Raw genomic sequence first — 21,280 nt, 5'->3', positions numbered from 1 at the left:
CGGATAGACACTCAATTGACTCAAGCAAGAAGGAGCTCCCAATGGCATCACTCGAGGGACCGTCGGAGTACACAAGCTTCTCGACCACGTCACAGTGGCGATCCAGGGAGAGTACCCTCTGTACACTCTCTAGTGCAATCTATCCTACAGTATGGTGACCAGAACAGCACACAGTGGTACAGCTGTGGTCTACCTACCATTTTCTACAGTTCCAGCATAACCTCCTGGCTCTTAAGTTCTATGCTTCAGCCAATAAATGCAAGTATCCCATTAGCCTGGAGTACTGAATGCAATTTTGGTCTCCATAATCTAAGGAACTATATCCTTGCCTTGAGGCAGTAAAAATTAATTAGGTTGGCACTGTGATAAGAGAATTGTCCTACAACGAAAGGCTGAGCAAACGCTCTGGAATTTAGAAGAACGAGAGGTGACCACATTGAAAAATACAAGATTTCAAAGAGGCTAGACAGGGTAAACACTGGCTGGCGAATATAGGACACGGGGCACATGGATAAGGGATTAATCATCTAGGACTGTGATGAAGAATTGTTTTTCATTTAGATGATTGTGAATCCTGGTACTTGTCTACGCAGAGGATTGCAGATGCTCCTTTCTTTGTTCAGTGTTTTCAAGGCTGATAGATCTGATCACAGGGAGCATCGAGAGATATGGAGAGCGGGCAGGAAGAGGAACAAGGCAAAAGATCAGCTGTATTCATATTGAAAGGCAGAGCAGGCTCAAGGAGCCACATGCTGTACTCCTACTCCTTCTGTTCTTATATTGCTTTATATCTTGAGCATCTACTGTCAGCATCAAAGACTTCCAGCTCAGATATTGCACAGGGTAAATTGCTCCTTATTGTTCTTGTGCTAAACCCTCAGAAGGCCCAATGATCTTGCTGTCACTTCCCACACCTTACTTGCTGAGTATGATTGACAATTTAAGTGTCAAATTACAGCAATTTTGTGCTGTGGCTCCATGTTTACTATTTTCTGACTTCAGGATGCCCACTAAGTACATTTCACTTACTGCAAACTAGATCAGGAAACCTTCAGCCAATTAGTTTGGGCTGTATTTAAATCCAGGTCTCAACAGTGAATAGACAACACTCTAAACCACTGCGTCATACTGTCACTGAACTGAAGGGATAATTGCTAAAAGCTGTTGATTTTCAGTAAATTGCCTTTACAGTGAAGGGTCAGGAGTTCGACCATAAATTGCAGGTCTTTTTTTTTAAATGAAGGTATAATGTCAGGGAAGGGGCAAACCAAGATACATGACCCACCTTTCAGCAGGGGTAATGGTGCAAGACCAAAGGAACAAGAAATAAGATAAATTATTTTGGTGTGAAAAGAGGTTGATGAGATTGAAAAAAATACTTGTCTCCAATTATTCTGACCTCATATAATGATTGCGACACAAAGTAAGCGAGGATCGCAAATGATTTAAATGAGAAATATCTGCAGCCCTAATGTATTCAGACCTTCATCCCCTGCATCAGCTTACACCAAGCCTTGTTGCAGTTCAGTAAACATCCAAGTGCAGTGGGAGGGGTACTTCTACTAGGTCACAAACCCAAGCCTGGATAAATCGACTGAAAAATCTTTGCCAAACTTTCTAACCTCATTTGAGACTTGGCACAAGAGACAGGTCTAGTGGATGGTTTTGAGATTGCTATACACTGCAGGAACATGTCTTTAGTTCGTTCACTGGCATAACATTTGAAACTTTGAGAGAAATGATCCCTATCTGACTTCAAAGTCGGCTTCCAAGGTTGTACCCGGCCAGTTCATCCAAACAAACATATCACAATTTTTTTAGATCGTGGTCCAACCTCTGCAACTTTTGTTCAGCCAAAACTAAATTACCGAAGCTTTTGGATGGGGCAAGTTACAGGCTTGTTGTATAATAACAGGACTCCAGATGTATCTCCCACGTGCCCATGGGACATAGCCAAAGCTTCCTCAGGGGGACAGTCATTTATGATGCTGCAAAACATTCGAAGCTGAGACAGATTCAGAATCTTGAAAAATAGAGTTTGGAGAAATTACATAAACCAAGCAGATTGTATACAACTTAGTTAAGTCTGCAATGCAACTCAGCGCACTCTCCTAACAAAGCATGTTCTCTCATGTAAAAACAGAAAATGCTGGAAAAGCTCCACAGGTGTGGGAGCATCTGTGGAGAGAGAGAAAAACAGGGATAACAGGCCGTAACTTCCAACCAGCATTTGAAAGCGATGGCCTGCTTGAATTAGAAGACTTAATGCACATTACCTGCTCTTGAAAACTGCGCTGACACCTCCAATATCCAGAGCTGCCTGGGGGGTGCATCGAAAGAGTTCCCGCAGGGCTGCAGCAGAGTCAAGCTCTTGCAGATTCAGGGAGGCCATGCCTCTTTTTTTTTACCTCACTAGACTGTCAAAGTAAGCGGATGGGATTGGAGGTCGGGGGGAGGGAGTTCCTGTGGGGTGAAGGATGGGTTGTTGGGGGGGGGTACCAACTTGTCAGGTCAGATCGGAAATGAGAGTCGGGTCTGCGGTTAGTCTCGTGTGGATGGGGCTTGGGGAATTCGCATGGGGGGTTGGGGATGATTAGTTGGGGAGTCGGAGGAGTCCCATGGCGGGAATCAGCCATAGGAATTCGGAGCAGAAGTAGGCAATTCAGCCTGGAGCCTGCTCCATCGTTCAATCAGATGATGGCTTCTCTTCTTGGTCTCAAATCCACCTCCCTTCAACCTGTTCCCCCTATCCTTTTAACCCGTTTTTTAATCTGAAATATACTTAGGGTATTTAAAATAATTATGCAGAAGTGGTTTTATTTCTTCTAACGTTTTCGGAGTAACTATTAGCAGAACTAACAGAACCATCCAAAGTTAGCGATTTAAATTCATTTGAAGGATGGTTCCCAGCGCAGCACAATTGTCCAGGGCAAGTTAGCGCTCCTGGACAATTGCCATGCAAATGCTTACCTGAAAGGAACTCTCTAGTGCATCTTTGGGGTAGCGCCCCCCTCAAATCCGACTCTGGGGAGCCAGGAAATTATGAGCCATTTTTGAGAGTCAAAGGTGACACGTCTTCAGAATTGTTCCAAAGTGGCTCACATTGGACTCGAAACATTAACTCGGTTCCTCTCTCCCCCGTTGTTGCCAGACCTGCTGAGCTTTTCCCACACTTTTTGTTTTTCTTTTAGATCTCCGGCATTCACAGTATTTTGCTTTTATATCAGCTCCTTCTCTCATTTGTGCTCTGGAAAACTGGCAACCAGAAATGTGGTAAAGCTTCAAATGCTCTCTTCGAGAGTAACATCCACTTCCTAGAATGTCTAACACAGTAATTGCGATCAATTAATAAGGTTAATAAAGTTTGCATTCCCTTGTGTGTAGAAGATTAATGGAATATCTAATTGAGGTGTTTAAGACGACTAAAAGGATTTAATCGGATAGATAGAAAGGAACTATTTCCTCTGGTGTGGAGAACTCTCCCTCCTCACGACACAATTATCCTTGAGCTGGAGTAACTCTTGTAGTTATGGTATTCCCACAATGGCAAGGAATATTGATCCATTCATGATGAACAAATAACGATGCAGGTCTAAGTTGCATTGTGGACCCAAAGATGAACTCTGAACTTATTGGGTTCCCATCCTGACCGGGGGGGGGGGGGGGGGGGGGGCAGCAAAGTGGTGCAGTGGCTAGCACTGTTGCCTCATGGCGCCGAGGTCCCAGATTCGATCCCGGCCCTGGGTCACTGCCCGTGTGGAGTTTGCACATTCTCCCCGTGTTTGCGTGAGTTTCGCCCCCACAACCCAAAGATGTGCAGGGTAGGTGGATTGGCCACACTAAATTGCCCCTTAATTGGAAAAAATAAATTGGGTACTCTAAATCTTTTAAAAAACAGCATCCAGACTTGGAAATATATCACTGTTTCTTCAATGTCTCTGAATCAAAACCCTGAACCACTTTCCAATGGTTCAAAAAGGCAGTACACCACTACCTTCTCAGGGGCAATTAGGGATAGGCAATAAATGTTGGCCTAGCCAGCGACACCCACATCCTATGAATGAATTTTTTTTTAAAGTTGTCAACCTTGGTTCCCCTCCAAGGTACAATCATCCCGACTTGAAAATATATCACTATTTCTTCGTCATCATTGGGTCAAATTTTTGGAACACCCTACCTTGCAGGACAGGGGATTTCTTTCCCCACATAGATCATAGAATTTACAGTGCAGAAGGAGGCCATTCGGCCCATCGAGTCTGAACTGGCCCTTGGAAAGAGTCCCCTACTTAAGTCCACGCCTCCACCCTATTCGCGTAACCAGGTAACCGCATCTAACCTTTTTTGGACACTAAGGGCAATTTATCATGGCCAATCCACCTACCCTGCACATCTTTGGACTGTGGGAGGAAACCGGAGCACCCGGAGGAAACCCACGCAGACACGGGGAGAACGTGCAGACTCCACACAGACAGTGACCCAAGCCGGAATCTAACCTGGGACCCTGGAGCTGTGAAGCAATTGTGCTAACCACTGTGCTACCGTGCCGCCCTAATGTAGATGTGGGTGGCGCTGGCTAGGCCAACATTTATTAACTATCCCTAATTGCCCCTGAGAAGATAGTGGTTTACTGCTTTTTTTAACCATTGGAAATGGGTTCCAGGATTTTGATTCATGCACAGCAGGAGTTCAAGAAGGCAGCTCAATACCACATTCTCAAAGGATCGGCAATACAAAATGGACTTGCTAGTGACAGCAAAGTCGCGTGAAATAATTTTGGTTTAAAGATTGCAGTATTTAAGCCATTTCCAGTTTTAAAAACGGTCATCAGGTTTTCTCTTAGACTTTCTGTGCCAAAGAACCCGTCTTCAGTTCGCGACTGAGCCCCCCCCCCCCCCCCCAACCGTTTGGGCATGTTTAATGAAGCAGTGGAGAGGGGGGAGTTGCCGGCTACGCTGGTGCAGGTGTCGATTTAGCTGATCCTGAAAAAGGCGAAGGATCCATTGGAGTGCGGGTTATATTGGCCAATCTTGCGACTGAATACGGGTGTGAAAGACTTGGCAATGGTATTAAGACCATAAGACATAGGAGCGGGAGTAAGGCCATTCGGCCCATCGAGTCCACTCCACCATTCAATCATGGCTGATTTCAACTCCATTTACCCGCTCTCTCTCCATAGCCCTTAATTCCTCGAGTAATCAAGAATTTATCAACTTCTGTCTTAAAGACACTCAACGTCCCGGCCTCCACCGCCCTCTGTGGCAATGAATTCCACAGACCCACCACTCTCTAGCTGAAGAAATTTCTCCTCATCTCTGTTCTAAAGTGACTCCCTTTTATTCTAAGGCTGTGCCCCCGGGTCCTAGCCTCCCCTGCTAATGGAAACAACTTCCCTACGTCCACCCTATCTAAGCCATTCATTATCTTGTTCATTTCTATTAGATCTCCCCTCAACCTCCTAAACTCCAATGAATATAATCCCAGGATCCTCAGGCGTTCATCGTATGTTAGGCCTACCATTCCTGGGATCATCCGTGTGAATCTCCGCTGGACCCGCTCCAGTGCCAGTATGTCCTTCCTGAGGTGTGGGGCCCAAAATTGCTCACAGTATTCTAAATGGGGCCTAACTAATGCTTTATAAAGCTTCAGAAGTACATCCCTGCTTTTATATTCCAAGCCTCTTGAGATGAATGACAACATTGCATTTGCTTTCTTAATTACAGACGCAACCTGCAAGTTTACCTTTAGAGAATCCTGGACTAGGACTCCCAAGTCCCTTTGCACTTCAGCATTATGAATTTTGTCACCGTTTAGAAAATAATCCATGCCTCTATTCTTTTTTCCAAAGTGCAAGACCTCGCACTTGCCCACGTTGAATTTCATCAGCCATTTCTTGGACCACTCTCCTAAACTGTCTAAATCTTTCTGCAGCATCCCTACCTCCTCCATACTACCTGCCCCTCCACCTATCTTTGTATCATCGGCAAACTTAGTCAGAATGCCCCCAGTCCAGTCATCTAAATCGTTAATATATAAAGAGTATTGGTGAGAAGGTTGACAGGGTATGTGCCGGTGGTGGTCTCGGAAGATCAAACGGGATTTGTGAAAGAGAGGCAGCTCTCTAGTAATATTATAAGGTTGTTAAATGTAATGATGACCCATTCTGAAGTCTGAGGTGTGTGTGTGTGTGTGTGTGTGAGTGCGCACATCGCGAACGAATGAGACAAATTCAGGGTATTTTGGGCTGCACTGCGGTACGAGGCAGGGGTGTCCACTGTCTCCGCTGTTGTTCGTGCTGGTGATGGAGCCCTTAGGGATGGCACTTAGGGCTTCGGCTAAGTGGCAGATTGAGGGGGGGGTGGTGGGGGCAGGGAGCACCGTGTGTCATTGTACGCTGATAACCTGTTGCTGTTTGTGACAGATCTGTTAGAAAGCATGGGCTTACTGGTTTGGTGCCTATTTGGGCTATAAATTGAATGTAAGGAAAAGCGAGGTGTTCCCAGTGATTGCACAGGTGCAGGGAGCAAACTGGGGGGCTTTGCCATTTAAGGTAGCAAAGGAGCGGTTCGGTACCTGGGGATTCAGGTAACACATGAGTGAGCCATGATGCATAGGTAGAACTTGACAGGGCTAGTGGAGGAGTTTAAGAGAGACCTTAAAAGGTGGGATGCGCTGCCCCTAACGTTGGCGGGAGGGTGCAGGTGGTGAAGATGAACATACTGCCAAGATTCCTGTTAGTATTTCAGTCCACCAGATTTTCCTCCAGAAGGCCTTTTTTCGGAAGGTAGATGCGTTGATCTCGGAATTTGTGTGGGCAAGGAAGATGCCGAGAGTGAAGAGGGCGCTGGAGCTGCCAAATTTGTTGCGTTACTATTGAGCAGCGAATGTGGAGAAGGTGTGACGATGGTGGGAGGGGCAGATTGGGTCAGATTAGAGGAGGCGTCTTGCAAGGGTACGAGCCTGAGGGCTCTGGTGACAGCCCCGCTGCTGTTCGCTCCAAGGAAATATACGAGGAGTCCGGTGGTGGGTCGGCTATACAAATTTGGAACCACCCGAGGAGGCACTTTAAACTGGGTCACATGTTGGTGATCACTCCACTATGTGGGAATCATAGGTTCACGCCGAGGGAGGAGGGGCTAGAGCAGGTCAGGGACATGTTTGTGGAGCGGAGGTTTGCTGTGCTGGAGGAACTGCGGGAGAGGTTCGAGTACAGTAACCTCATTGCAGTGTTAATGTAAGCCTACTTGTGACAATAATAAAGATTATTTTCTATTGTAAGGGGGAATGAGTTTAGATATTGGCAGGTGCGGGACTTTGCGTGCAAGGCACTGCCTTCGTTCCCTTAGGCACCAGAGTATACGCTTCTGGAGCAAATGTTGCTCTCAGATGAGTGGGGGGGGGGGGGAGGTAGGATTGGGGATATATATGGGTGGCTGAGAGAGCAGGGCAAAGCATTAGTGAAAAGGATCAAGAGGAAGTGGAAGAGGAGTTGGGAAGGGAGATAGGATGGGGCCTCTGGTGCGAAGTACTGCGCCAAGTGAACTCAACCTCCTCCTGTGCAAGGATGAGTCTTATACAATTTAAGGTGATGCACAAGGTCCGCATGACTCAGGCTTGGATGAGTGCTTTTTTTTAAGGAGAGAGCGGACAGGTGAGAGGTGTGGGAGGGGGTCGGTGAACCATGCCCATATGTTCTGGGGGTGTGAGGAATTGGGGAACTTTTGGGAGGCAGTGTATGGGGACTTATCAAGGATTGTCGAGGTTGAGATGAAGTCAGACCCTATGGTGGTGATCTTTGGGGTGACGGAGATGCCAGAGCTGCACGAGGGGAAGGGGGCCAATGCCATTATCTTCGCCTCTCTGATTGCCTGCCGACGAATTCTCTGGAGCTGTTTGACCGGGGGACCAGGGACCTGGGTTCGATTCCCGGCTTGGGTCACTGTCTGTGCGAAGTCTGCACGTTCTCCCCGTGTCTGCATGGGTTTCCTCCGGGTGCTCCGGTTTGCTCCCATAGTCCAAAGATGTGCTGGTTATGAGGACCGGCCATGCTAAATTGCCTTTAGCGTCCAAAAAAGTTAGGTGGGGTTGCTGTGTTATGGGGATAGGGTGAAGGTGTGGGCTTAAGTAGGATGCTCTTTCCAAGAGCTGGTACAGACTCAAAAGGCCAAATGGCCTCTTTCTGCACTGTAGATTCTATGATTCACAGATATTTCAGAGGATTGTAGGATTGGAGGAGATTGTAGAGATAGGGGGCGAAATTCTCCGTTATCGGCGGAAACTCCGCCGATCGGCGCAAAAAACGGCGCAAATCCCACTTGCGTCACGTCATAAAAATGGGCCGATAGTCTGCGGCCCGAAATGGGCTAGCAGCGACGTAACGGGATCCGCGCTTGCGCAGTGGTTCACGCCGTGCAGCGTCATACGCGCTGCACGGCGTGACGGCTCATAAGGCCGCGCAGCTCCCCCCCCCACCCGACCGGAACAGCCGACCGCAACACCCGACTTGATGGCTGGCCATCGCTCAGCCCCGAGGTTCGAGTCACGCGATGTGGAGGCGCTCCTGGATGCGGTGGAGCAGAGGAGGGACGTCCTGTATCCCGGGCACGGCCGCAGAGTTGCCCCACGCCACAGCCGGCGTCTGTGGAGGGAGGTGGCAGAGGCCGTCACCGCTGTGGCCCTAACACCACGGACAGGCACCCAGTGCCACAAGAAGGTGAACGACCTCGTCAGAGCAGGCAGGGTGAGCGTCCCCCATATCCCCCCCTCCCCCATATCCCCCCCTCCCCCATATCCCCCCCTCCCCCATATCCCCCCTCCCCCATATCCCCCCCTCCCCCATATCCCCCCTCCCCCATATCCCCCATATTCCCCCCTCCCCATATCCCCATATTCCCCCCTCCCCCATATTCCCCCCTCCCCCATATCCCCCCCTCCCCCATATCCCCCCTCCCCCATATCCCCCATATCCCCCCTCCCCCATATCCCCCCCTCCCCCATATTCCCCCCCTCCCCCATATTCCCCCCTCCCCCATATCCCCCATATCCCCCCTCCCCCATATCCCCCCTCCCCCATATCCCCCATATCCCCCCTCCCCCCATATCCCCCCTCCCCCATATCCCCCCTCCCCCATATTCCCCCCTCCCCCATATCCCCCCCTCCCCCATATCCCCCCTCCCCCATATCCCCCCTCCCCCATATCCCCCCTCCCCCATATCCCCCCCTCCCCCATATCCCCCCTACCCCATATTCCCCCCTCCCCCATATCCCCCATATCCCCCCTCCCCCATATCCCCCCTCCCCCATATCCCCCCTCCCCCATATCCCCCATATCCCCCCTCCCCCATCCCCCATATCCCCCCCTCCCCCATATCCCCCCTCCCCCACATCCCCCATATCCCCCCTCCCCCATATCCCCCCCCCCATATCCCCCCTCCCCCATATTCCCCATATCCCCCCTCCCCCATATCCCCCATATCCCCCCTCCCCCATATCCCCCCTCCCCCATAGCCCCCATATCCCCCCTCCCCCATATCCCCCATATTCCCCCCTCCCCCATATCCCCCCTCCCCCATATCCCCCCATCCCCCATATCCCCCCTCCCCCATATCCCCCATATCCCCCTCCCCCATATCCCCCCCTCCCCCATATCCCCATATCCCCCCTCCCCCATATTCCCCATATCCCCCCCTCCCCCATATCCCCCCTCCCCCATATCCCCCTCCCCCATATCCCCCCTCCCCCATATCCCCCATATCCCCCCTCCCCCATATTCCCCATATCCCCCCCACCCCCATATCCCCCCTCCACCATATCCCCCAAATTCCCCCCTCCCCATATCCCCCATATCCCCAAGTGAATCCAGCCCTAACCTTAACCTCTGCAATGCACGCGCAACCGATGGCGTGCATTCATATACCTGCCTAACACTGTTGCCTTTTACCCCTGCCACCACCCCCCCCCCCCCCAGGAGAAGCGCGCACACAACAATAGGGAGCATGTGAGGACTGGAGGAGGGCCCGCTGATGAGAGGCCACTGACCGTACACGAGGAAAGGGCCCTGGAACTGGCTGGCGGACCTGAGGACCGGGAGGTTGCTGATGCAGAGGTCGGGGCCCCACGAGCAAGTGAGCCACCAACAGCCCGTCCCCATATCCCCCCTCCCCTATATCCCCCTCTCCCGTATCACCTGATCACTGCCTGATGTCTAACCATGCATGCTTCATTGTGTATCGCAGGACCAAACGTCCAGGCACCCATCCCCGCAGATGCAGACCGCCCGCAGGATGCCCCTCGGAGACCACGGGAGACGGAGAGACCCGCACCCTCCAGCATGCGACGCCCGCAGGATGCCCCTCCGAGACCACGGGAGACGGAGAGACCCGCACGCTCCAGCATGCGACGCCCGCAGGATGCCCCTCGGAGACCACGGGAGACGGAGAGACCCGGACCCTCCAGCATGCGACGCCCGCAGGATGCCCCTCGGAGACCACGGGAGACGGAGAGACCCGGACCCTCCAGCATGCGACGCCCGCAGGATGCCCCTCGGAGACCACAGGAGACGGAGAGACCCGCACCCTCCAGCATGCGACGCCCGCAGGATGCCCCTCGGAGACCACGGGAGACGGAGAGACCCGAACCCTCCAGCATGCGACGCCCGCAGGATGCCCCTCGGAGACCACGGGAGACGGAGAGACCCGAACCCTCCAGCATGCGACGCCCGCAGGATGCCCCTCGGAGACCACGGGAGACGGAGAGACCTGGAGCAACAGGGAGACGACACCCCCGTCACGTGCGGGAGCGACCACCCAGCGATGAGGGGGGCAGCCACAGGCCCCCGTCACATCCGAGCCAGGACACCACTACCCAGGACACCACTATCCAGGACACCCCTACCCGGGACACCACTACCCAGGACACCCCTACCCGGGACAGCACTACCCGGGACAGCACTACCCGGGACAGCACTACCCGGGACACCCCTACCCGGGAAGACGAAAGACCGGACAGTGACTCAGAGTGGATGGGTGGAGACGAACCCCCACCCCAAAGTGCCATGGACTCAGAGTGGGACGAAGAGCACGACACAACGCCACTGCTGTCACCAACACCCTCCACCATCGCAGAAACACTCACCACGGTTGGGCACTTTAGTGATGAGGCGTCTGGTGCACTCACTGGTGCGCACAACACAGCCGTCCCGGTACAGCAGGTGGAGGTAGGAGCAGCAGAGGGACCGGGCGGTCGGAGGGCAGCCCAGGCCAAGCGAACAACTGCCGCCCAGATGGATCCCGGGTTCCTGCAGTTACCACACCCACACATAGATCCGATGCAACCACCGACACGGAGACGAGCGAATAGGGTGACGGGTGGCTTGCGGCGGCTGCGGTCGCAGGTGGAGGAGTCCACCCGCGTCCAGGAGCTGGGAGTGGTCCCGGTCATGCGTGCCACCCAGGCTGACACCGCACGGGTGGCGTCCGCGGTGGAGGCAATGGGTGCGACGGTGTCAGACATGGGGAACGGTTTGCGAGGCCTGGGGCCTTCCGTGCAGGCGGCGTCTGTGGCCCAGGAAATGGCTGCCCTCTCACAGGAGGCCATGAGCCAGTGCCAGCGCCAGATGGCAGAGGCGCTCAACGCCATAGCCCAGTCTCAGCAGGCCATGGCCCAGTCTCAGCAGGCCATAGCCCAGTCTCTGCAGGCCATGGCCCAGTCTCTGCAGGCCATGGCCCAGTCTCAGCAGGCCATCGCTGAGGGCATCGGCGCCAGTGGCCATGTGCGAGCTGGCGTCGCACTGTCGCAGACAGGGTTCGACAACCCCCTGGGCTCCATGGCTGCAAACCTGCAGACCCCTGTCGATACCAGCACGGGCCTCCAGGACTGGCAGCGCCAGATGTCGGGGGCGCGTCGGATGGCCAGTCCGTTCGCATCCCCCACCCATGTAGAGGCCTGGGGGCCATCGGGCACCCCGAGGGAGGAGGAGGTGGTGTGGTCCGTCCCGGCTCCCTCTGTAGGGGAGGTCCCGGTACACCGCGACACCTCGGACTCCCCCCCTTCCGTCCCAGGTGCATCGGGTGGGCAACGGGCAGGACAGGCTGGCAGCTCGCCATCCCAGTCGCCCGGGCCGCAGCCTGGCCCATCTAGGCCAGGACGCCCCAGGAAACGGCCGCCAAAGGGATCCAGTGTCAGAGGGCAGGAATCACAGGAGTCCACCTCCAGTTCTGCTGTACCGTCTGGGGAACCACGTAGACGTAGTCAAAGGGCCCGTAAGGCCAAACAATTAGACACTGAGTAAGTTGGCACGGGTGCAGGGCACAGATGAGTTTTAGGCGCTAGGGCACGTGCATGAACTCCTTTGGTTATTAAAGTCAATGTTACACCTACCGAAGCTGCCTTTGTGCTCTGTCCAAAGTGTGCGGGGGTGTCATGTACGTTGAGCGCAAGTGTGTGTGTGAGGGGTGGTCTTACCTCAGCCCCAGGTGAGTCTGCCCCCTTCCCCCTGGGCCGCCATCAACATCCCCCGGGCAGAGGACGGGACCGTGCGCTGCAGTGTCACAGCCGCATGCAGGGATGGTCCGGGTGGATGGTGGTACTGTGGCCATGGGTCAGACATAGTCCAACGATGTAGAGCCAGGAGCTCATCGGAGGCGGGTTGTCATCATTCTCCATGGCCTGCGATAGACACGCGTCCACCCGCAACTGGGTGAGCCCGGCCCGTTGTGCCGCCGGTGGATCGGCAATTGGGAGTGGGGGGGTGGTGTGCATGCGGGTGGGGTGTGTGGGGTTGGGGAGGGGGGTGATGGTGCTGGGTGGATGGATGGGTGGGGGGTGTGGGTGGTCGGCTGTTGTCATGGTGTGCGGTCTGTGGCCATACTACCCGATTCCCACGCCCATCTAGTCAGTGAAGCGGGCGTCTATCAGTCTGTCCCGTGCCCGCTGGGCCAGCCGGTAACGGTGGACAGCCACCCGTCTGTGTCTACCCCGTCTGCCCTGACCATTGCCCCCATCCCCCTCATCTGGGGAGGACTGGGCCTCTTCCTGCTGCTCCTCCACTCCGCCCTCCTCTGCCTGCGGCACATCGCCCCTCTGCTGGGCTATGTTGTGCAGGACGCAGCACACCACAATGATGCGGCCGACCCTATCTGACCGATACTGGAGGGCGCCCCCAGAGAGGTCCAGGCACCTGAAACGCATCTTCAGCACGCCAAAGCACCTCTCGATCACTCCCCTTGTCGCTACATGGGCATCATTGTAGCGGTTCTCCGCCTCATTGCGTGGCCTCCGTATAGGCGTCATCAGCCACGATCGCAATGGGTAGCCCCTGTCGCCCAGCAACCAGCCCCTCAGCCGGGGATGGCGTCCCTCGTACATGCCGGGGATGGATGACCGCGACAACACGAATGAGTCGTGTACACTGCCTGGGTAATGGGCGCAGACGTGCAGGATCATCATGCGGTGGTCGCAGACCACCTGTACGTTCATCGAATAGGTCCCCTTCCTATTAGTGAACACGGCCCTGTTATCTGCAGGTGGCCGCACGGCGACGTGCATCCCATCGATCGCGCCCTGGACCATGGGGAACCCGGCAATGGCAGAGAAGCCCACGGCCCGGGCATCTTGGCTGGCCCGGTCCACGGGGAAGCGGATGTAGCGGTGCGCCATGGCATAAAGGGCATCTGTCACTGCCCGGATGCACCGATGTCTGCGATATGCCGGACAGGTCCCCACTCGGTGCCTGGAATGACCCCGTTGCATAAAAGTTCAGGGCCACCGTAACCTTGACGGACACGGGGAGAGGGTGTCCCCCGCCAGTGCCACGCGGTGACAGGTGTGCCAGCAGGTGGCAGATGTGTGCCACGGTTTCCCGGCTCATCCGGAGTCTCCTCCTGCATTCCCGGTCCGTGAGGTCCTGGTATGACTGCCGGGGCCGGTACACACGGGGCGCCCTCGGGTGCCTCCGTTGCCGTGGGGCCGCGACGTCCTCCTCCCCTTCCTCGTCCTGTCGGTCAGGTGTCCCTCCAGCCTGGGCGGCTGCCGCCTGCCCCTCTGCGGCAGCCTGCGCCGCCTCTCTGGCACGCTCCTCCTCCTCCTCCTCCTCATCCAGGGCAACATAGACATGAGCGGCTGCCACCACGGCGGCCAACATCGCTGGATGATCTGAAAACATGACGACCTGGTGGGGGGGAGGGGAACGACGACATGTCATCATTGCCCATATCCCCTCCTCCCCCCAGCCAGGTGGCATGGACCGCATGGGTCCAACTGTTGGAGGCTGGCACCTGGCCAGGTGGACCAACTCATTTGCCCTCCCATCACCCACCCCGGCACGGACCCCCTCCCCAACCCCCAACCTCCACCCCGGCACAGACCCCCTCCCCAACCCCCAACCTCCACCCCAGCACGGACCCCCCCCCAACCTCCACCCCGGCACGGAACCCCTCCCCAACCCCCAACCTCCACCCCGGCACGGACCCCCCCCCAACCTCCACCCCGGCACGGACCCCCTCCACAACCCCCAACCTCCACCCCGGCACGGACCCCCTCCCCAACCTCCACCCCGGCACGGACCCCCTCCCCAACCTCCACCCCGGCACGGACCCCCCCCCCAACCTCCACCCCGGCACGGACCCCCTCCCCAACCCCCAACCTCCACCCCAGCACGGACCCCCCCCAACCTCCACCCCGGCACGGAACCCCTCCCCAACCCCCAACCGCCACCCCAGCACGGACCCCCCCCCCCCAACCTCCACCCCGGCACGGACCCCCTCCCCAACCTCCACCCCGGCACGGACCCCCCCCCAACCTCCACCCCGGCACGGACCCCCTCCACAACCCCCAACCTCCACCCCGGCACGGACCCCCTCCCCAACCTCCACCCCGGCACGGACCCCCTCCCCAACCTACACCCCGGCACGGACCCCCCCCCAACCTCCACCCCGGCACGGACCCCCTCCCCAACCCCCAACCTCCACCCCGGCACGGACCCCCTCCCCAACCCCCAACCTCCACCCCAGCACGGACCCCCCCCCAACCTCCACCCCGGCACGGACCCCCTCCCCAACCCCCAACCTCCACCCCAGCACGGACCCCCCCCCAACCTCCACCCCGGCACGGAACCCCTCCCCAACCTCCACCCCGGCACGGACCCCCCCCCCCCAACCTCCACCCCGGCACGGACCCCCTCCACAACCCCCAACCTCCACCCCGGCACGGACCCCCTCCCCAACCTCCACCCCGGCACGGACCCCCTCCCCAACCTCCACCCCGGCACGGACCCCCCCCAACCTCCACCCCGGCACGGACCCCCTCCCCAACCCCCAACCTCCACCCCGGCACGGACCCCCTCCCCAACCCCCAACCTCCACCCCGGCACGGACCCCCTCCCGGCACTCCCCCGGAGCCCAGCCTACTCTAACCACCCCCCCCCCCCCCCCCCCCCCCCGCCGCACACACACACAAGCCGAGACACACCTCTCCTCAGGCAATCAGTCTGCGGCCACGCCATTTCCTGCCCAGAGCCAACCCCCCAGGCCGTCACTCACCTCCTCGCTGGTCGGCGTGAGCCTGGAGCACCGGGTCACGCCGATGAAAAGGAGGTTTGATTGACGTCGACGTGAACGGTCATCACGTCGACGGGACTTCGGCCCATCCGGAAGGGAGAATATCGGCAGGCCGAAAATCGGCTGCCTTGCGCAGACCCGTGACATTCTCCGCGGCAGCGGCGCCATTAACGCCCCGCCGACTTTTCTCCCTTCGGAGACTTCGGCGGGGGCGGGGGCGGGATTCACGGCGGCCAACGGCCATTCTCCGACCCGGCGGGGGGTCGGAGAATGACGCCCAGGGATTGTAAAATCATGGCGGGATTTAAAAGCAAGGATGAGAATTTTTAAATCAAGACGATGATTAAGTGGGAGCCAACACAGATCAGCAAGCGCAAGGGTGATGGGTAAACATGCCTTGGTGTGGATAATAGGTTTGCATACATACACCAGTCAAACATCAGTTAGAGCAAGTAGCAAGTGGAGCAGCAAAGGGGAAATCTGCACAAATGTTAACTTCTGGTTTCACAATCATGTGCGTTAAAATGAGCACAGCCAAAAACCTTGCCTCATAGGTTGACCAGGTGAAAAATGGCACGAGTGTAGTACATTTAATTTTGTTAATTTACATTGTGAACAGATTCTGGAGGGAATTCAACACCAGTATCTGGCCAAGGAGAGATAAATCTTTAGTGCTGCTGGCAATGCTTCAAACCCTGCTAAAACTATAGTGGCAGTATGGGTTTAGAATCATCGAATCTTACTGCACACAAGACCAGTCAGCCTGTTGCTCCTGTGTTGAACATCTCTCTAAAAGAGTTGTCCATTTAGACCCACTCACCTGATCCATTAATTATTTTCTTTATCAGTTCATTTTTAAAAGCTGTAGCGGATTCTCTTTCCACTGCTGCTTCTGGTAGGAAATTCAAATTCCTAACAATCCTCTGTCTAAAATAAATATCTCTTAACCTCTCGCCAGGTCCTTCAAAGAAATTCTCAAAACAGACCATTAGGTCTTTATTAGATTGCTGTTTGTGGAACCTTGCTGTCTGCAGATTGGCTGCAGGTTTCCTACACTGCAACAAACACTACACTTCAAAACTACTTTATAATAATAATCTTTATTGTCACAAGTAGGCTTACATTAACACTGCAATGAAGTTACTGTGAAAACCCCTAGTCGCCACACGGCGCCTGTTCGGGTACACAGAGGGAGAATTCAGAATATCCAAATTACCTAACAAGCACGTCTTTCGGGACTTGTGGGAGGAAACCGGAGCATCCGGAGGAAGTCCACGCAGACACGGGGAGAATGTGCAGACTCCGCACAGACAGTGACCCAAGCCGGGAATCGAACCTGGGACCCTGGCGCTGTGAAGCAACAGTGCTAACCACTGTGCTTCTGTGGCCCCCGGTTGAAAGTGCTTTGGGAGGTCCTGAAAAGTGCTTTATGAACACAAGTCTTTCCCTTTTTTCCTTCTGTAGTGCTGAGGGCAACTGTAAATTTCCACCCAGGACCCTGGCTGTGTTTGGCTAATATATTACCAAACAGGAATTGAATTTAGGTCCCACAGACAGCACAGTGCGTTCTTTTTTACAACCCGCTAACTTACTTGTGGGGAAACCACGGTAACGACCCTCCTAATTGCCATTTACAGGCCTTGCAAAGGTGGGGGAGGGATAGGGGATGGAGGAAACTGTTTCCCTGCCTTGTCAGTCAGCAAATTACAAGTAGGGAAGGAGAAATGGCAAGTAAATATTGTAATCAGAGAAAGCCATCTAAAATGAATTTAGCGATACCTTCCTTGTACTTGCAACACCAGGTTGCATCCGTAGGAATCAAGATGACAGGGCGTGTTTGCTGCTTCACTGCCAATCCATAGTGTGCTATCCCGACCATCTCTCCCAGGGAACCCAAAGTCAGACCAAATTACATCCTACTAAAGAAATGAACACATTAATACTTTTCAAGCCTTCATTCTGCACAGTCTCTTTACACAACTCCTCTTAATTAGTCTCCATTGATGTTACTCTGTATCTGAACTTCAGAAGGAATGTATGTAGGTGGAGTCATTAAACAAAGTACTCTCTCAGGTGGATGAAAATAATTCTCCAGCCCTACTTCAAAGTAGGGAAGTGGAGTTCTCCTGGTTTCCTGGCCAACATTCATCCCTCCATCGTCATCATTGAATAAAACAAACAGCTTATATGGTCATTAGCACATTGCTGTTTGCGTGAGCTTGCTGTGTGTGGGTTAGCTGGAGCTTTCCGTACTTTACAACACTTTTAAAGTGCTTTGGGACATTCTGAGGTTGTGAAAGGCACTATAGAAATGCAACTCTTTTCTTTAAGGAGTCAACCAAAAATAACAGATCCTCCACTTTTCCTTGCCATTCACTGGCTCTCTTTTATTACTTCACAGCGGCAGACTGGGCCTAATCTGATTTATAGAGGGCCTTACAGCTGGATGGAGAAGGGATATGTCTTTTCCGCTAGCCTGGCCTGGACATGAGCCCAATTCCGAGTGAAAATACAGTGAACTAATCGGTGCACCACCCAGTCCTCGAAGACACAAACAATATTTGACCGGTTTTGTTGCCTTCCCTCTGTATTCCACTGCCCTTTTCTTCCTTTTCTAAAGGAATCTGCATCTCCAATATTGCACCTTTCACCACATCTTATTATCAAAATCCATTTTGTCACCTACATCATGTCTAAATTAAAAGCTGGAATCTTCTGTCTGTTAACAAGCCAGTCTTGAGGGAAATTACACAAACCAATTTGTTAAGTGTAATATGTTGATGTCATCTAGGACTGATCGCGGCCCGAATGCTGCCAGCTGCATGAGATCATGTATTGGTGACTTCTTGTTAATAATCAGTGCTCATGCCAGATGCCGTGTGTTTTCAAGTATTTTATTTCTTTCTTAACATATTCTCAATTTCAAACACATGCACTCTTTCCTTTCCAATTCCAGATTTGTTTGCAATAGAAGAATAGCGAGATTCAACCCCTCCAGTTATTATACTTGTTGGTCGGTCAATTCAAGTGTCAAGTTGTTTCCAGAGGCAGGAGGGTCTGCAAACCAGACAGCACACACTTAAAGTGATTTGCAAACAAACCAAAGTGGGAGGCAGGAAAGTTTTTTTTTAAAAATGCAGCGTATGATGATGATCTGGGGTGCAGGGGAATGAGATATATACCTGAAGCGGAAAAGAAACTCGGGGCTATTTGGGAAAAGGCAGAAGAAGTGGGATTAATTGGATAGCTCTTGTAAAGATTCGGCAAATGTACAATGAGCTGAATCGCCTTCATCTGTGCTGTAACATTATCAACAATCCATAGGCAGGAAGTGACGAGTTGGTCCATCAACAGAAAATTCTGGAAGCAGAAATAAATTGTGCTAACGTTTCATCGTTAGATGAAAGAAAGATCATGGAGCTGAAACATTAACTCTGTTTCTCTCTCCACAGACGCTGCCGGACAGGATGAGCATTGCTAGCATCCGCAGTATTCTGCTTTAGTTGAGCGGGTGTCTCAAGCCAGCCCCCACACCATGTTGGCTGGACCATGATGGTTAAACACGTCTTCCGCAGGGCAGCACGGTGGCGCAGTGGGTTAGCCCTGCAGCCTCATGGCGCCGAGGTCCCAGATTCGATCCCGGCTCTGGGTCACTGTCCGTGTGGAGTTTGCACGTTCTCCCCGTGTTTGCGTGGATTTCACCCTCACAACCCAAAGATGTGCAGGGTAGGTGGATTGGCCACGTTAAATTGCCCCTTAATTGGAAAAAATTAATTGGGTACGCTAAATGTTTTTAAAAACACGTCTTCCCCCACCACCCACCTCCCCTCCCTCTTAGCCCTGCAACCAGGAAATTTCCTGAGAGGTGCAGAAGAAGAGACAGATTAAAAAATCCATATGGATCAATGATTTGAAGAATGTTCATAGAGGGTGCCATGTGGACCTTCAACTGCATCCAGATAACTCCGTATCATGCTTTATTAATAATAATGTTGATTGTCACAAGTAGGCTTACATGACAATGAAGTTACTGTGAAAGCCACTAGTCGCCACATTTCGACACCTGTTCGGGTCGACAGTGGGAGGATTCAGAATGTCCAATTCACCTAACAGCATGTCTTTCGGGACATGTGGGAGGAAACCGGAGCACCTGGAGGGAATTCACGCAATCACGGGGAGAAAGTGCAGACTCCGCACAGACAGTGACCCAGCCAGGGATCGAACTTGGGACCCTGGCGTTGTGAAGCCACAGTGCTAACCAATGTTCTACCGTGCTGCACTAGATCAATAATGGGGGTACCCTGGCTATAGGATGGAATGGAGAAAGGTGATAGAATACTGTTTGAACATACAAAATATCTTCATGGCACTGCTATCAGTTTAATTTTCTAAGTCTTTTATTTGGGATCTAAACCTGATAAACATCAGGAGATAGCTGATTGCAATCTTCTTTTTAAAAAAACAATCCTCTTCCTCTAGCCTTTTCTAAGACATTTATTCAATGGGAGCGATAATCCTGCAGGAAAACACTTGGGCTGAAAATATATGACCTGCAACAAAACAAAACAAAACCGTATAGTTCCTATTTCCTGACAGAAATTTATAGCTGGTGATAACTTAACCATTCTAAAATGAGCAGGATGAAATTATGTTAATTTCTAACATTTAGCAATCAGTAATGAAGAGCTGACATCTTTGCTCTTAAGTCTGTTTTTTAATTTCTTCTGGCAATTCATTCAAAGAGACACGCGGGACTAAATGTAGCGGGAAGACATGCATCAAAGAAAACAAAGCTTAGAACTTTGGCAAAAAGATTTATCAAAAGCTAGCACAATATCTCCAATGAAACTCCCTGTAGCAGCTGCACATAGACCTTATTCAGGTTGCAACAGCCACAGAAAGAGAGTTACTAACCTGCAGCTGTGTTTTGCGGTTTACTGTCATGGTACAATAGTGCAATGGGTCTGGCACTGGGCTTGATGTGGAGGCCGTGAGTTCAAACCCCAGCAAGGCACGTTGTGAATTTGAATTAATTTGTGGGCTGACGCCAGGATATAACTATCCTTAAAAAACACACCTAGTTCACTGCTAGTTCAGAGAAGGAAACCTGCCAAAATTGACCCTACACATGATTCCAGTCCCACACTATGAGCCTTACTGTCCTCCAGAGTGGTGTTGTGGAAACTCAAAATGAAATGAAATGAAAATCACTTATTGTCACAAGTAGGCTTCAAATGAAGTTACTGTGAAAAGCCCCTAGTCGCCACATTCCGGCACCTGTTCAGGGAGGCTGGTACAGGAATTGAACCGTGCTGCTGGCCTGCCTTGGTCTGCTTTCAAAGCCAGCGATTTAGCCCTGTGCTAAACCAGCCCCAATAGAATTTCCAAAATTAGGCAAATTGGCCCAGCATGCCAGTGCCAGCTCTTCATATTGTGGCAAAGATGCTGGATATTTGACCAGAACATATGCAACATAAAGCCCAAAATGATGCACCATTTCCATATTCCTTCCAAGGAGCAATTCAATATACATCAAATCCAGCTGATGGTTTTGCATGTTAAGTGCTCCCTTCTAGTTAACTATGCTTCTTTTAGCTGAGGGAGGTAACAGTTGGTTGCAGGGCTCTGCGCCTGTCTGTATCTGATACAATCACTCATGTCATTGCTGATGCTCAGTTGGCTGTATGATTGTTTTTTTTCGGTTTACAATGTGACTGCGAGTAGTGAA

At 52.9% G+C, this 21,280-nt stretch overlaps 1 protein-coding gene across 4 annotated transcripts in view; it reads right to left on the bottom strand.

Annotated features, from left to right (window-relative positions):
- hspbap1 (hspb associated protein 1) overlaps positions 1 to 21,280 on the bottom strand; it is a 126,072-nt gene that overhangs the window by 59,989 nt on the left and 44,803 nt on the right. For all 4 annotated transcript variants that reach the window (XM_072469950.1, XM_072469958.1, XM_072469967.1 and 1 more), the window contains one exon: positions 17,332 to 17,468. In XM_072469950.1, the coding sequence (XP_072326051.1) occupies positions 17,332 to 17,468 (137 nt within the window). The remainder of the gene's footprint in view (positions 1 to 17,331; positions 17,469 to 21,280) is intronic.

This window comes from Scyliorhinus torazame, chromosome 2 (assembly GCF_047496885.1).
Source record: "Scyliorhinus torazame isolate Kashiwa2021f chromosome 2, sScyTor2.1, whole genome shotgun sequence".
Taxonomy (NCBI): Eukaryota; Metazoa; Chordata; class Chondrichthyes; order Carcharhiniformes; family Scyliorhinidae; genus Scyliorhinus; species Scyliorhinus torazame.
This window is presented reverse-complemented; position numbering and strand designations above follow the sequence as displayed.